Raw genomic sequence first — 14,062 nt, forward strand, 5'->3', positions numbered from 1 at the left:
ATGCCCCAAAGTATTTACAGAGGCTGTACAGGTCCTGCAAGAATCTGCTTCATCCTCTTGGTGTGGGTGTTACCCTCATCTCCAGTGGTCTGCTGAATGATGGAGTGGTCCTGTTTAGCTCTGGTGTTCTTCAGTGCTCTCTCTGTCAGTGACTGCAAGCTCTATGATAGTATTTATAAATCTGACTCACAACTAAACTAGCCTTCAAGAAATACTTCAGCCCTTCTATTATTAATTATTTAGATAATTCTTAAATGTGTGCTAGACAGTTTTCAAAGTGCAGAGAAAAGTTTTTTGTTGGCCCTCCACTCTGTAGCATCTTAAGAATGTAAAGACAAAGGGTGAAGAAAAAGCTGTTACGTAGCAGGTGAATACTTCAAGTGTTGAATTTCATGCTCTTGCAACATCTATCTGATCAAATTATAAAGGACAAAGAAAATGGCTGAGGCAGATGTACAGGAGGAGGAAAAAAGGTGTTTCAGCGCTTCTCTGCTTGAGTGGCAATGAAATTGTTCAATAAAAAAGAGATGAAAGTAACACAAACAAGCGTGTGTCATTAAAATGTGGTTTTAAGTCTCAGCAACAGTGCTCTGGGACTTAGGTTTTTATAATGGATTTCATTCCACAGTCTGTGAACTCGTGTGACTTGTTTGAAAGAATCTTTAATACTGTAATCTCCCTTTATAGATGTTGGATATAGTTTTTTCAAGTTCACTTGTTCTAGTTACAGCTCTAGCATGCCAGATTTGTTGATTAAGTTTAGTAATACAGACCTAGTATATGATGACCTCTTTATTTCAAAGGTTTAGTTATAACACAGACATTAAAAAGTTTTCATTTTCCACAGCTAGTGACTAATTACAGTGAATTTAAAAAGTACAACCCTGCCCTCTACTGTACACTTGTGAGGAAACAAGAAATAAGCTTGTGTAACTTGTGTTTGTATGAACTTTCTGCATGTCTTTATATACTGTTTGGTAGAAACATGAACGTTTATAAACCTAAAATGGACAACTGTAGTTTTAATTACAAGATCAATTCAGCAAAGGGTTTGAATAATAACTTTAACTGCCCACTTTGCTAACATATCAATGATGGATTTTTATGTGTGTGTGTATATATATATATATATATATATAAATTGTCCATTATTAGTGCAAGGAAGTATTGCTATCCCCAGGGATATTTTTGTTGTTAATTCACAAACAATTGATTTTGTCTCTTATGAGCTGTTTTTCATTCCATTATTGGTATATATAGTAATTTCTTTTGCCTGTGTTTTTTCCCCTCTACAAGCACGCCTTTCATATAATGATTGAGGTAAGATGCATTGATATTTGTTCATGGTTATGGAACTTTCTGTGGACATGTAAGAAGTTGTTTTGGTATTAATTACTTTTTTCACCAGTCAGTGTTTTGGAGAAGAAATTTGTAAGCATGCATGGTTTAAAAACAGATTTAGTCTGCTGTTCATAGCTTTCTTAAAATTTACTGTAGTGTCTCAGGCTATCAAGTTAAACACCTTCAGGAACTGATAATGAAACACACGAAGCGTAGTCAGTTTGTGTTCTTCAGCTACCCACTTGCCTTTGTGTCACTTCCACCCTGGTGCCACTTCGTATGAGTGGCGGTGAGGGCTCCACTGGGCCAGCATGTGCTGATAACCTCAGTCTTGGGCTGTGGGAGCAGTTCAGCCAGTACAGACTGCACATTGTGTTGTGGTAGGCTGCCCTGAAAGTACATGGCACATCCTGCCCACTCCTGTCCTGTCTTTGGGTGTCTGTTGTCATCTCCCACCTGTGAAATGCCAACAGCTGTTTGAGGTGTGTGGTCTTTGTGTTGTGATTTGAGTGATGTTTTTTTTTTTTGATTCAGGAGCTTGAAGGAATAGATTACCTGAAGAAAAATACTCTTTCACTATTAAGTCTCTGCTTCGTCTTTCTCAGTGCCCAGAAGTTATTTTTACTTGTGTTAAACTACTGACACTTTATATGAAAATGCAAGTAACTGAAAACTGTTAATTCAGAAATCTGGTCGTTATTGCTAGACTTCTAAATTGGATATTGAAAAAGTCGAGATTTGAGTTGTAATGCGAGTGCTCAGTTTCCATTGTCTCTTTAGTTCTCTAAAAGCTGTAATGTCTTGTAACTTAGAAGAAAATATAATGGAAATGATATTTTCCCGAGTATCTTGCATCTGTAAAGAGTTAGCTGAGTTCCTTCTGTTTGTGTTACTGTTTTTCTTCAGTTGGCATAATTTTTGTTAGGGGTGAAGCTGAAGTATCTTCACTACAAATAACTACCTTGTTTATATTACTGTAAGGAATATGTTTGCAATCTGTGATAAAAGAGAGGATTTTTTGGAGTGAAAGGAGAAAAATTGATGCTATTTAAAAGAAATGTAGTTTGATACAAATTGTAGTAAATTTTAGAATAACTACAAATTTAAGAATTCTGACTGCTTTTACAGTATTTGGATCTTAACTTCACAGATCAGCTGGTGAAAATGAACCAGACCCAAATGAGAAAGGGAGAAAGCAGCCAAGACAGTCATCAGAGTTTTTCAGTGAGAACTTTTTGACCCTATTCCCTTCTAGTACCTAAGTGGGCTGGGAAGAAAGCTGGAGACTTTTTACAAGGGCCTGTAGGGATAGGACAGGGGGGCATGGCTTTAAACCAGTAAGTTATTCACAATATAAGCTGTAAAATAAATATAACCAAGGGAAAATACTGCACCATTTAACAAAAATTGTGTGTGGTCAGGAATTTTGAGAACTTGTTTATATTTTGGAGCCAGGAAAGGGAAATGTGTCTGTGTACAACCCTGTTTGGCTAATTGGTCTTTTTTTTTTTTTCTCTTTGTTGTACATGGTGAGTCACCTGATTCAGTTGCCATATGAAAGACATAACTGGAGATAAACCCAAGTGCTGACAGACTGTGTTGGGGCAGGTCCTTAAACAATCTGTTTAGTTGGTCATATTTGGAAGGGATTTGTAGTTTTATGTTTGTTAAGCTTCTCTTTGATCTTAAGATCTATTCTTGAAGGCACTTAAGGAAACCTATTTCTGTAAGTTACCATTCTTCCATGAATATATTTTCCCTCTGTTCTTTTTCTGGTATGACTAGTATGCACTACCTGGCAGCTGACTGGAATTCCCAGCTATAAAAATCAGAACCAAAAAAGTCTTGTTTGAGATTTGAAAAGCTTGGAGTGTACAACATAACTAGATGTCCATGATTTTGAGATGAACATGCAACATGAACTTATGGTGTTAAGGATTGACGGCATTGACCTATAGGAAGAGTTGTCCAAAGTTGTCCAAGTAGAATGCATCATATGACTTTGTTAGTTGAAGTACTTTTTGCAGACATAGCTGCTTCTCATTTTCCCCCTAGCAGTAGATGATTGTGTGGCAGGAGTGTTTCTGCTCCTGTTGCCTTTGTGAACTGCCCTGGGGTTAGGACAGAGTGGCTTTGAGAAGGTATAGTGTGGACGAAGTGAGATGGGCCAGTGACTCACTGCTACCAAAAGAGGGAGCCCCTCTTCCCTCTGCCTTGCAGTGCTTTTTGCCTTAACCTGGATGTTGCTGCAAACTGATTCAATTTGCCAAACTACCTGATTTTAAAAACAAAACCAAAACAAACAAACAAAAAAAACCAACCAAACAACAAAACCCCAAACAGAAAACACACACACACACACAAACAAACAAACCCCCCAAAAGAAAAGCTTTCTGGCAGTATAGTGTATCGCCTTGATTTGTGGTATCGTCAAACCAATGCCAGAATCGGTCCAAGGAAAGGGGCAGGGAAGGTTCAGGAATGGAAAATTGGGTGCTGATTTTTTGACAGCTGTGGCGGGCTGTTAGACTAATATGTGCACATTATAGCTATACTCACATTATATCATCATCCTTGGCAACACAGAGATGATTTTAAAAAGCCATACAAAAATAATTATGCCTATGGCATATTAAACATTTTTGCTTAGAAGTAGAGCAAGTTTAAAATATTGTGAAAGAATGTTGCTATACAAAAATAGTACCTATAGATTTAGAGTAAATGCCTGTTGATTTTAACAAAGTTGTTAAAATAATAAACTGGAAAACTATTCTTTTTAGTTATGTTAACAGAAGGCAATTACACTTTACATTTTAAGTCTGGGTTTGTTTTGATTTATGTGTGTGGGTGTGTGTTGCTGCTTCATAAGCACACCAAAAGTTCTGACTTCATAGAAGTGTTTCAACACAAAAGGGAAATGTGCAGGGAACCACAGGAGGTTGCTGTATAAGGTAGTGGAAAAATACTTTGAAATGCCAGCATTTTTTAGGAAATAAGAAATTCAGGTATATGAAAAGTATCATGGTCTAATGTGAAAGTAAAAAGCACCAGTTATTGCTGGCCTCTTCTTATTGAGGAGTTAGTGCCTTCTCTCATGATAGTGCAATTTTTTCCACCAAATATTTGAGAACTATTAAGTGATCATTTGCTGGATTGTCAAGAAATAAAGAATCATCTAGTGTGCTTCAGAATGTCAGCAGATGTTTTGGTGGAGGATATAGAAAGGAATGGAGGTTCTAGCTACTAAAGCAAAGGTGTTACTTCCCATAAATCGTTCTCTCAATTTAGGCAAGTTGCTAGGTTCAGAACTTTAAAAGCTTGTTTAATTAACGGATGTTAAATCCCCAGATGCTGCACAGTGCTCAGGATTCTTTAAAATAACAGTTAAGAGTTAGTTGGCTTTTGTGAGTAGATTTGGGCATCTTGTTTCCAGTTTCCCTTGGAACTGTAACTATTACAAATTAAGGACAGTGATTTCCCTGGTGTGTGGAATATTCATATAAAGGGCTTTGGTACTGAATGAAAGTCAGCATTGGAGGGAAAACTTAACTCTGAAACTTCATTTTCTATATTTTCACTTGCCCACTTTAAACTCAGCAATTTTGATGTAACAGATTTAAGCATCTGTTGCTGTCAAATTTGCAAAAGGATTTCATATTTGTTTGAAGGCAGTATTGTAATGTGTCTATTAATTTGAATTTAAAACATTATAGTTTCTTTTACAGTTACTAATTTGTGGAATTAGGTTACAGCTTCTTTAAATTGCTATAACTCTGTCCTCAAAGCTTGTTATTCTTTAAGGATATATTTGTTGCTTAATAAGAAACAAGTGAATGGTTATTTTATTCCTGCACTTAAACTACTCAAAATTCTATGTTCAATACAGAAGTACTTGTCTCCATTCTCAGAATAGTAAAGTATACTTAAAACCACGTTCTTCAGAAGATGTGTCTTTAACATGCACAAGATTTTTTGTTGTTCACTGAAGTGCTCTAATACTTAACTTTAGAGTACTCTCATTTGTTTTGTGGAAGCAGCTCCTCCAGTGTTTTTTCATTCTCTCTCTTTAAACCAGTATTACAGCTGGGACTGCTTTGGGAAAAAGTTGAGAAGCCAAACATATATTATAGAGACTTTTTTGAACAGTAGACTTTTGGTTTTTTTTTTAATTGTATTTTGCAGGGGGGAATATCATTTAAAAGCAACACCTAACTTTCATTTGTATGTTTGTTTCTTTCATGCGTGATACTGAGAGTTGTGGTGCAGTTTTCTGGTCTCCATAGTCGTGCACTGCCAGTAAAAGCAGTCATTCACCCTCTTCCCATCTGTGTGATCTGGCAGTGTACTCCCAAGCTATCACCCCTGCCACTGACATCGACAGTTCTCTGTAGAAATTGGGACTGAAGAACAAATTGTGGTTTAAACGTATCTGGGGGACTGCAAAAGGAAAGTGGAGCCGTGTCTTGTGTTGACAGTGTTGGTAATTCTGCTTGGTGACCACTATACACTAGAACTTGACTTACCTTCCTGCAAAAAACAGGGATCGTACAGAAGACAATCATGTTCTGTGCATAGAGTGACATTCTTCCATGCAAAAGCATTTGTATATGGGTCTGATGCATTTGTTCATGGTAGGGAAGAAGCTTACGTAAGTACAGCTAATCCACCATGAAAGGCTGGAGAAAAGAGGACAGCCCAGATAGAAGCATGCCTTTGGCAAGAAAGTTAAAAAATCTACTTCTTACAGTCAGATGATGTGCATGGTACAGGATATGTAAGAGATGTATAAAATACAAAATACAGGGTATTCCTTAAGCCTTCACGTTTTCTTTCCCAGAAAGGGAAATTGTTTAGATCTGAAGAAATATTGGTGGTTATATGGATAGCTGTGTGGAAGCTCTGCCTCACTTGCAGTTGTGCTTCCTAGCCTGTGCTGTCATATTTGAAAAGCAACTGGTGGGCTGGCCCCTCAATAGAGTACAAACACTGTGAGATATGACAAGGGGATCTCTTAAATTTAATTCTAGTTCTGTTTCTGGGGTACAGCCAAGTACTTGTATTTCAGTAAGTTATTAGCTATCTACATTAGCAAAAGTTGGGAGCAGTTAAAATGGATTGGTAGGTTGCAGCATTGATGCTGTCGTTCTTCACACCACCATTAGTGTAGCTTGGAGGGCTGACTGGAGGTGATGATACTTGGTTTCCTGTGCCAAATACCTGCTCTATGCATGTGGTTCAGTGGGGCCTGAATGAAAAAAAATTGCGATGTACTGGAGGACCTTGTTAGTAGCATGGCCTGCCCTCATCTTGGTTTGCAACCTCATGTCTCCCATAAACAGTAGAATTACTGAATTAGAGAGCTGTGCTGGTGTCAGCTCAGATGGCTTGTGAGAACTCAACCAGTATGTGGTCACTGCAGACAGTGAGGGGATACACTCCAGCTCTGCACTGCTGCCCCCATCCAATCTGCTGATGTAGACCTCATCTGCTTCCCAGATGATATCTGAGGGTTGCAGAGTCAGTCACTCAGAAATGGAGTTAATGGCTTTGTAGAGTTAAGTCACCAGATCATTGAACTGAAGGTTTGAAAGGATCATGTGTATGTCCAATAAACAAACCAAAAACCCAAGCCTTAAATGTATCAAAGGTGCTTATTTTGATTGTCTTGAAAAAAGTAACAAGTAAAGCTTGATTATCTTTTTTCCTTCATTTCTGCTCTGCTTTTTCACATGGTTAGATTCATACTGTAACTGTTGGTATGCTGTCACACATTAATTCTGAGCATGTTTTACAATTTCATTTTACTTTCCTGCGGAGAAGGGCTGCTGGGTTGTTTCTGGTTTGTTTTGAGATAATTTGATGTAAGGGGGTTGAGTACCTAATACAAATCTCTTGCAGTTTACAAGCATTTATTTTTAGGGCTGTCATCATAGATAGCACATATAATAACTAAATTCATTAATGAGTTTAACCTGATTTCAGGATCCTGGACCACCACCACCTTCACCATTGATGGGTTTGAAGCCATTGCAGTTACTAGAGATCAAAGCTAGGGGAAGATTTGGTTGCGTATGGAAAGCTCAACTACTAAACGAGTATGTTGCAGTCAAAATATTCCCTATTCAGGTAAGCAGAAGTTCTTAATGTCCTGTGTTGCTTGTAATATCATAATGTTAAACAGCTTTTTTAGTCACAATAAGAGGCTTTTTAGACATTTTTCAATATATAATGTAAATCTAGATGGAAATGTTGAGCTGAAAAATGGGCAGGTAGAGCTTTATTGAATTAAAATAAGTATTTTAATGCAACAAGCATATTACTGAAGTAAGCTCAGTGGAACTTTCATACTTCTAGTCATAAAAATACTTACTTGGTGTGAAGAGTTTTAAGTAAGTCTCACACATCTTTTCATCAGATGAGAAAAACTAGACAATATTTTTCAAATTAAATTGTACTTAGAAGGATTGCCCTGAAATGCAAGCCTATAAGGTGATTGCTCAAATTAAATATAATTGAAATACTTGCTTCCCAGCAAGTACCCTCTAAAAGCTATGTTTAGAATAGATTTTGCTCATAATTTTCAGGTCCAGTCTAGTTAAAGAACACAAAGTGATCATATGCAATTACATTAGGATAGATTTTAAATCAACTTAAAATACTCACTGCTGTTTGAGGTGAAAAAAATGTGCTTGTGTTTTCTGATGATTAACCAAGTGTGACTTGCTGAATAAATACATCTGCAGTTTCTTATCCTTCTAGGAGAAAAGGCATGTATTTATGCTGGTTTTGGCCATCAGAACAATATAAGCTATATTGAAGACTAAGGAAAACCTGTTTCTAATTCTTTATGGGGTTGTTACAGATTTATAAAATACAAAAATTGAACTATGCTCTTAAGATGAAAGATACTGTAATGATTTGCCTTATGTAGACTCCAGTCTTGATCTACAGATTTCTGTGTTGCCATGGTTCATACCTGTGATAGCTAAGGTTGTTTTCAGCAGCTGATGATTTGTTTACAACGAGTTAAGTTTTTTTCAGACAGTTTTCCACTAAATGTGAATATGTAATACATGTTAAGACAGTTTTTTATCATTTCTTTATATGTTAGATCAGTAGTTTGTAGCATAGTTATTAGTCTAAACATTTGTAATTGTTAATACCATACAGCATGCTTGCTTTCTTTGCCCTGTAAAGCCTGTCTTTGCCCCCCCCCCCCCCCCCCCCCCCCCCCCCCCCAAAAAAAAGGTTTTAGTTATTTTGACAGGTCACTTACAAATGCATGGTAAATTGTGGATGGTAATGTCTGTCAGGGAAAGTACCTCAAGTACCTCTTGTACTCATTATTGTGGTATTAATGTGGTTTGTGTTCTTTGTTTAAAGGACAAACAGTCATGGCAGAACGAATATGAAATTTACAGTTTACCTGGGATGAAACATGACAATATTTTGCAGTTCATTGGCGCAGAGAAGCGAGGCACTAGCATTGATGTTGATCTCTGGTTAATTACAGCATTTCATGAGAAGGTATGTTTAATTCTCAGCATAATAGCTCTTTTATTTTGTGATTATGGCCTTAGAAATTTCTTACGAATGTGAACTTGAGACAGTTAAGAAATAAAATTTAAAAGAGTTTTTGCTTACTCTTAGCTTGTCTCTTTTCATTGGCTATGAGGAGATGCTGGATTTAAGAGGCAATGTTATTGAAACAAATCATTCTACCTTTTTGCTTTTTAGAACATGTATTTTTTAATATTTCCCGTCTAATTATATATAAATTCAATAAACTGCATCTTGCAGAGACTTTGTTTTTTTATTTTTATTTTACTTGTGTTAGTTGATTTGAGTCTGTAAGAGTGAAGTAATATGTATCCATTCTATCGTTATAATCATGGTAAGAAACATTAATAAATATAAAACAGTGAACATATTCTTAATATATTTAATATATATTAGCCACCTAGATTTTTTTTTTAAATGCATATAACTGTCACAGAGTTTTAAGTACAAAAAGAGGTGGGAAGCCAAGACACCCTAACTTAAACTTAGCAGTGGCACAGCAGGGACGCTTTAGGACGATGTTACCTGTAGCAGATTGGAGAAAATAGGGACATTTTAGTGCATTACGGTTAGGTCATAGATCATATTTTTAGTACTGAATGTTAAATTCTTCATCCTCTCATTTTTGTCCCACTTATGCCTCTGCTCTAATAATTTAGAAGACTAGAACTATGCAACCATTTACGTTTTTTGACAGATCTCCATGATAAGTAGATAATAAACTAATTTGCCTTTCTGAAAGGTCTGTAAGAGTTTAAAAGAAAATGCTGTTTCTGTTGGAAAGATGGCATCTGAGATAACTGATGGAAAATAGGATTTTTAGTTTTATTTTTGAAGTATAGCCTCTACACTTTGACAGCTCTTTGTTAATTTTTCCCTTTTGGCTTTTCACACAGCAACATGTGACACAGTGACATCTCACAATCTGGATAATATGTAAATCTGTGAAAACGTGTGTATAGAGTGCGCTATAGAAGTGACTCTGAAGAGAAGAGCTTTACATTGAATATATTTTACTTTATATTATCACTTTATTCAGAGTGTATGTTTCACTCTGAAACTATGTTGTGAAACTGGAGTTTCTGTTGTTGATCCACAAGAAAAGACAGGCTATTAAAGCTCCTAAAGAATGGTTGTACACAGTCCAGTAAGATTCTTGAAGGTGAATCTAACCTGTAATTTCCTGTTCCTGGAAGATGATAAATCATGCTTGTAAAAAGGGTTCTCTTTATAAAGAGTTAAAATGTCTAAAGTCTAGCTCCCATTTCTGACACAGCTGAGTGCAGTTCATTGTCAAGTGTGCCACTGTACTTGAGCTCACTGCACTTTTTGCTTGTAGAGGTGATGTGTAGAGCCACCTTGATTCCATTCATGGACTAGAGACAATGCAAATGTTATTTTTTTGTTGTTTAAACTAGCAGTTGTTTGTGTATGTATGTGTATAATTACATGATTTATCAGAAAACAGAGAAAGGCAGCCAGGTGCATTGTGTTCCTCAGTGATGGAGGCCAACTAGAATTTTTGTTTATGAGTAGATGAGAATGAAATTGGTCCTGTAATTGTTGATATTCTGGTTTTGCTGTTTTTTTTCCATGCAGGGTTCATTAACAGACTTTCTCAAGGCTAATGTGGTTTCTTGGAATGAGCTCTGTCACATAGCTCAGACTATGGCTAGAGGCTTGGCTTATCTTCATGAGGATATACCAGGGCTAAAAGATGGACATAAGCCTGCCATCTCACATAGGTATAGTATATGTAAAATGTTTTCAGGTGATTGTTAGTATTCAACTTTGAGCTAAAGGATGTGAAAGATGGATAGAGAGGAAGTATTTACATGATTACTCCCTGATACCTTCCTTCCGGAATTGTTGAGAGCCTCGTAAGAAAAGCCTGCTCAGCCTAAACAGAAATCTAGCTGATGGTTTATAGACCTTGATGTGGTGATTGTGATAATGCCACAATTTCATTTTCTATACAGTTAATTAAGTACCCTATGTGGTATATGAAATAATTAGCATTATAGCTATCTGAAACAACTGAAACACTTAACATACATAACTTTAGATGATACTGAATGCTTCAAACAGAAACTGTTACTGTAAGCATGTTATGCCTATTGTTGATTGTAATTGCTAGTTGTTTTTTTTTAAATGAGGTAAATATAGAACACTAGAGCTGAAATGATAGTGGTAACCAAATGAAAAGATGGAGATACAGAGTAAGAGAAATACAGATTTTGCAGAATTTGTAATGTCATGGCAAAACTGCTTGACTGATGGTACTGATGGTAAAGGAATGGGGGGGGGGGGGGAGGTGTAAAAGGGAAGGCAGCGGTACACACAGGACAGATGGCAATCTGTCCATTGCCTTTTCTTTCTTCAGGAGATGATGTATCTCCTTGCTAGAAACAATGACAATTCTTTTTTTTTTCCAAAGTGTTTTGTCTTGTGTTATTTAAACAAACAAAATGTAGTTGTAATAGAAGCCTGCAGTAACTCTTTATTCTGTTTCTGTTCTATAACATGCTTACAAATCTGTGTGTATTTTAAGCATTAAGTGATAGTTGCTGTCTCATATATTTCCGTAAGAATAAAGTTGTGCAAATGTACTCCTAGGTTTTATTATTATTCTGTTATTATTATTTTGTTGTTTAAATGGAATGCTTATCTATAACTTTATTGCCTTTTGCATTATAACATTTTTGGGGTTTATTGTTTTACTTTTTTCTTAGAACTTTATGTATTTTATGCTCTAGAGCTCAATATTTATATTTTTTTTTCCTTAACTTGAAAGGGACATCAAAAGCAAGAATGTGCTGCTGAAAAATAATCTTACAGCTTGTATTGCTGATTTCGGTCTAGCTTTAAAGTTTGAGGCTGGAAAATCTGCAGGGGATACACATGGACAGGTAAACACTGATTTATTTACATAAATGTTACAACCGTTAACTGCATGTGAATGGAAATCAGTAGTTCAGGTGTTCTTCATGCACAGGATACTGTATCATCAACCTTGTCTTTGTTGACCTTTAAGGAATCTGGTAATTTATGTTTTCTTCTCACAAGCTACAAATGAAACAGTTTAGATAATTACAGATCAGAGCCTTCCCCCCATCTTATTACATGGCCTCTGTCTTTCCCCTTGTTTTGGCTCTTAGTAGAGGATTTGGTCTATTTGCCATGTTTTATTCATTGTTCTGAAACACTGTGCAGAAACTGAGGAATGACACTGGCAGCCAGTTTCTAACTTTCTGACGTAGCAACAGTCACTTCGCTAAAATGACAACAGTACTACTAATCAAGCACTGGTCATGCAAGGAAGCTGGTTTTGTACCATGTACCTTTAAAATAACAGACTTGAGCTTAGAGCATTATAGTTTCTGGAAAACAAAGTATGTTTAATTTTAGGGAGAAGGCCACAATTCATTGTTGAGTGACAAAAAAGCCATACAGTAAGATTATAAAACCTCAGTAAAACTGCTGAAGAGAAACATAGCTATTACTGCAAAGGTTTAAATAGTGAAGAAAATCCTGTTTTGGCACCAGACAAGTTCTGATTTATTTGGAGGACATAATTTCATCATTGACTGTAGCCACAGAGAATGGATATCCCTGAAGTTTTAATATAATAGCCAGTTTTGTGCAAGTGACTTCATGTAACTTTCTCAGTATAAATTGCACTCTAGTAGCTAGTTTTCCTTTTCCTTTTATTACTGCTCCTGTCACAAGGAGGAACATAAGCACATTTCATGTCCTTATGACATGAAAAAATCACAGAACCATAGAATGGTTTGGGTTAGAAGGGACCGTTAAAGATTGTGTAGCCCAGCCCGCCTTCAGTAAGAAAGCACATCTTCAAGTAGATCAACTGTAGAATGGCAGTGGCAAATACGTTGAATTGTTACACAGATGTCTTATTTTTAAATCTGTTCAGATTTTCCTGCTTTGTATCCTTTATAGGGCCCATTCTGTACGATTTTTTCTAATTCCTTTTACTTACACTTGGATATAAGAATACAAGGAACTGCCAAGATTTAGTCCTAAGTGAGGATAACCATGGCTGTTTTCTAATCTTGGACCAAAAAATGGTGCTGGTCACCAGCATTATTACAACAGTACTAGGTAGTGTGGCGGTAGTGGTCTTGTTTGATTTCTTGGTGTACAAGTTTTTGTGCTTTATTGTCTTTCAAGGTTGGTACACGAAGGTATATGGCTCCTGAGGTACTCGAAGGGGCTATAAACTTCCAAAGGGATGCGTTTTTGAGAATAGATATGTATGCCATGGGATTAGTCCTCTGGGAATTGGCATCACGCTGTACCGCCTCAGATGGTAAGGAACATATTCAATTTGTGTAAATATTTTGTGTAACTTGTGAGAGGTGTATTTAAAGCAGGAAACTGGCAGATGGATTAGATGTATGTAATAAAATTTCATAAGGGTGGTAGTTTTGTGGGGAAATTAAGGCAACACTGACATCATGTAGTCACTTCATAATTTAGTCTCTTCTGTACTTGGTGTCCCTTGATACATGGATACCTGTTGCATTTCTCCAGCTGGTCATGGTAAGGGAGAGGGAGATTTACTGTGGAGTGCCCCACCTAGTATGTTTGATTTCTTACAAGTTCAGCCTGACAGTTTTAGTGCCAGTTAGTTTATTATTGCTTCTTTTCATAAACGAAAGCTCAGATGAGATTAACCTTAGTAACTGAGATATCCCACCAGCACCTGCTGAAAAACTGATGTCTCCTGCTGTATACCTTAGCGTCTGGAGAACAACCTCGTAGTGCTGCCTGTGGAAGACAGGCATAAACACTTCCTAATGTCAAAGATTGTCAGTGAGGGAATTACAAGGCTGAAAGACATGAAGCATTTTTCATAGGTTGGCATATATTTTATTGCAGAGAGCATTGATGAGGTTAACCATTTTCTAGCTGTTCATCAGCATATGCAAGATTCCTCCTTGGCCCTTCATCTTAGGAAACTGCTCCTCAGTGCATCAGGAGGTCAGCTGTCAGCAGCAGGACATAGAAAAGTTGCTGTGTCTGGTTTAACCGTAGGTGCCTGAGTGAGCCTGTTTCATGTAGGTTCAGAGCTTCCCTGCCCTCCCTTTGTCTTCATTGTCACTGATGTAACATTGGTTCAGCTCATATGATGTCAGAA

At 36.8% G+C, this 14,062-nt stretch overlaps 1 protein-coding gene across 2 annotated transcripts in view; it reads left to right on the forward strand.

Annotated features, from left to right (window-relative positions):
* The window catches only part of ACVR2A (activin A receptor type 2A), a 68,509-nt gene that overhangs the window by 50,908 nt on the left and 3,539 nt on the right, over positions 1-14,062 (forward strand). Inside the window, exons 5-10 of one of the 2 annotated variants that reach the window (XM_057400275.1) lie at positions 1,297-1,320; positions 7,324-7,467; positions 8,725-8,868; positions 10,501-10,646; positions 11,696-11,810; positions 13,093-13,231. In XM_057400275.1, the coding sequence (XP_057256258.1) occupies positions 1,297-1,320; positions 7,324-7,467; positions 8,725-8,868; positions 10,501-10,646; positions 11,696-11,810; positions 13,093-13,231 (712 nt within the window). The remainder of the gene's footprint in view (positions 1-1,296; positions 1,321-7,323; positions 7,468-8,724; positions 8,869-10,500; positions 10,647-11,695; positions 11,811-13,092; positions 13,232-14,062) is intronic. The other variant, XM_057400276.1, reaches the window with a different exon arrangement.

The sequence above is a fragment of the Pezoporus wallicus genome, unplaced genomic scaffold (genome assembly GCF_028554395.1).
Source record: "Pezoporus wallicus isolate ANWC-B61680 ecotype Strahan unplaced genomic scaffold, APGP_CSIRO_Pwel_v1 contig_6807, whole genome shotgun sequence".
Taxonomy (NCBI): domain Eukaryota; kingdom Metazoa; phylum Chordata; class Aves; order Psittaciformes; family Psittacidae; genus Pezoporus; species Pezoporus wallicus.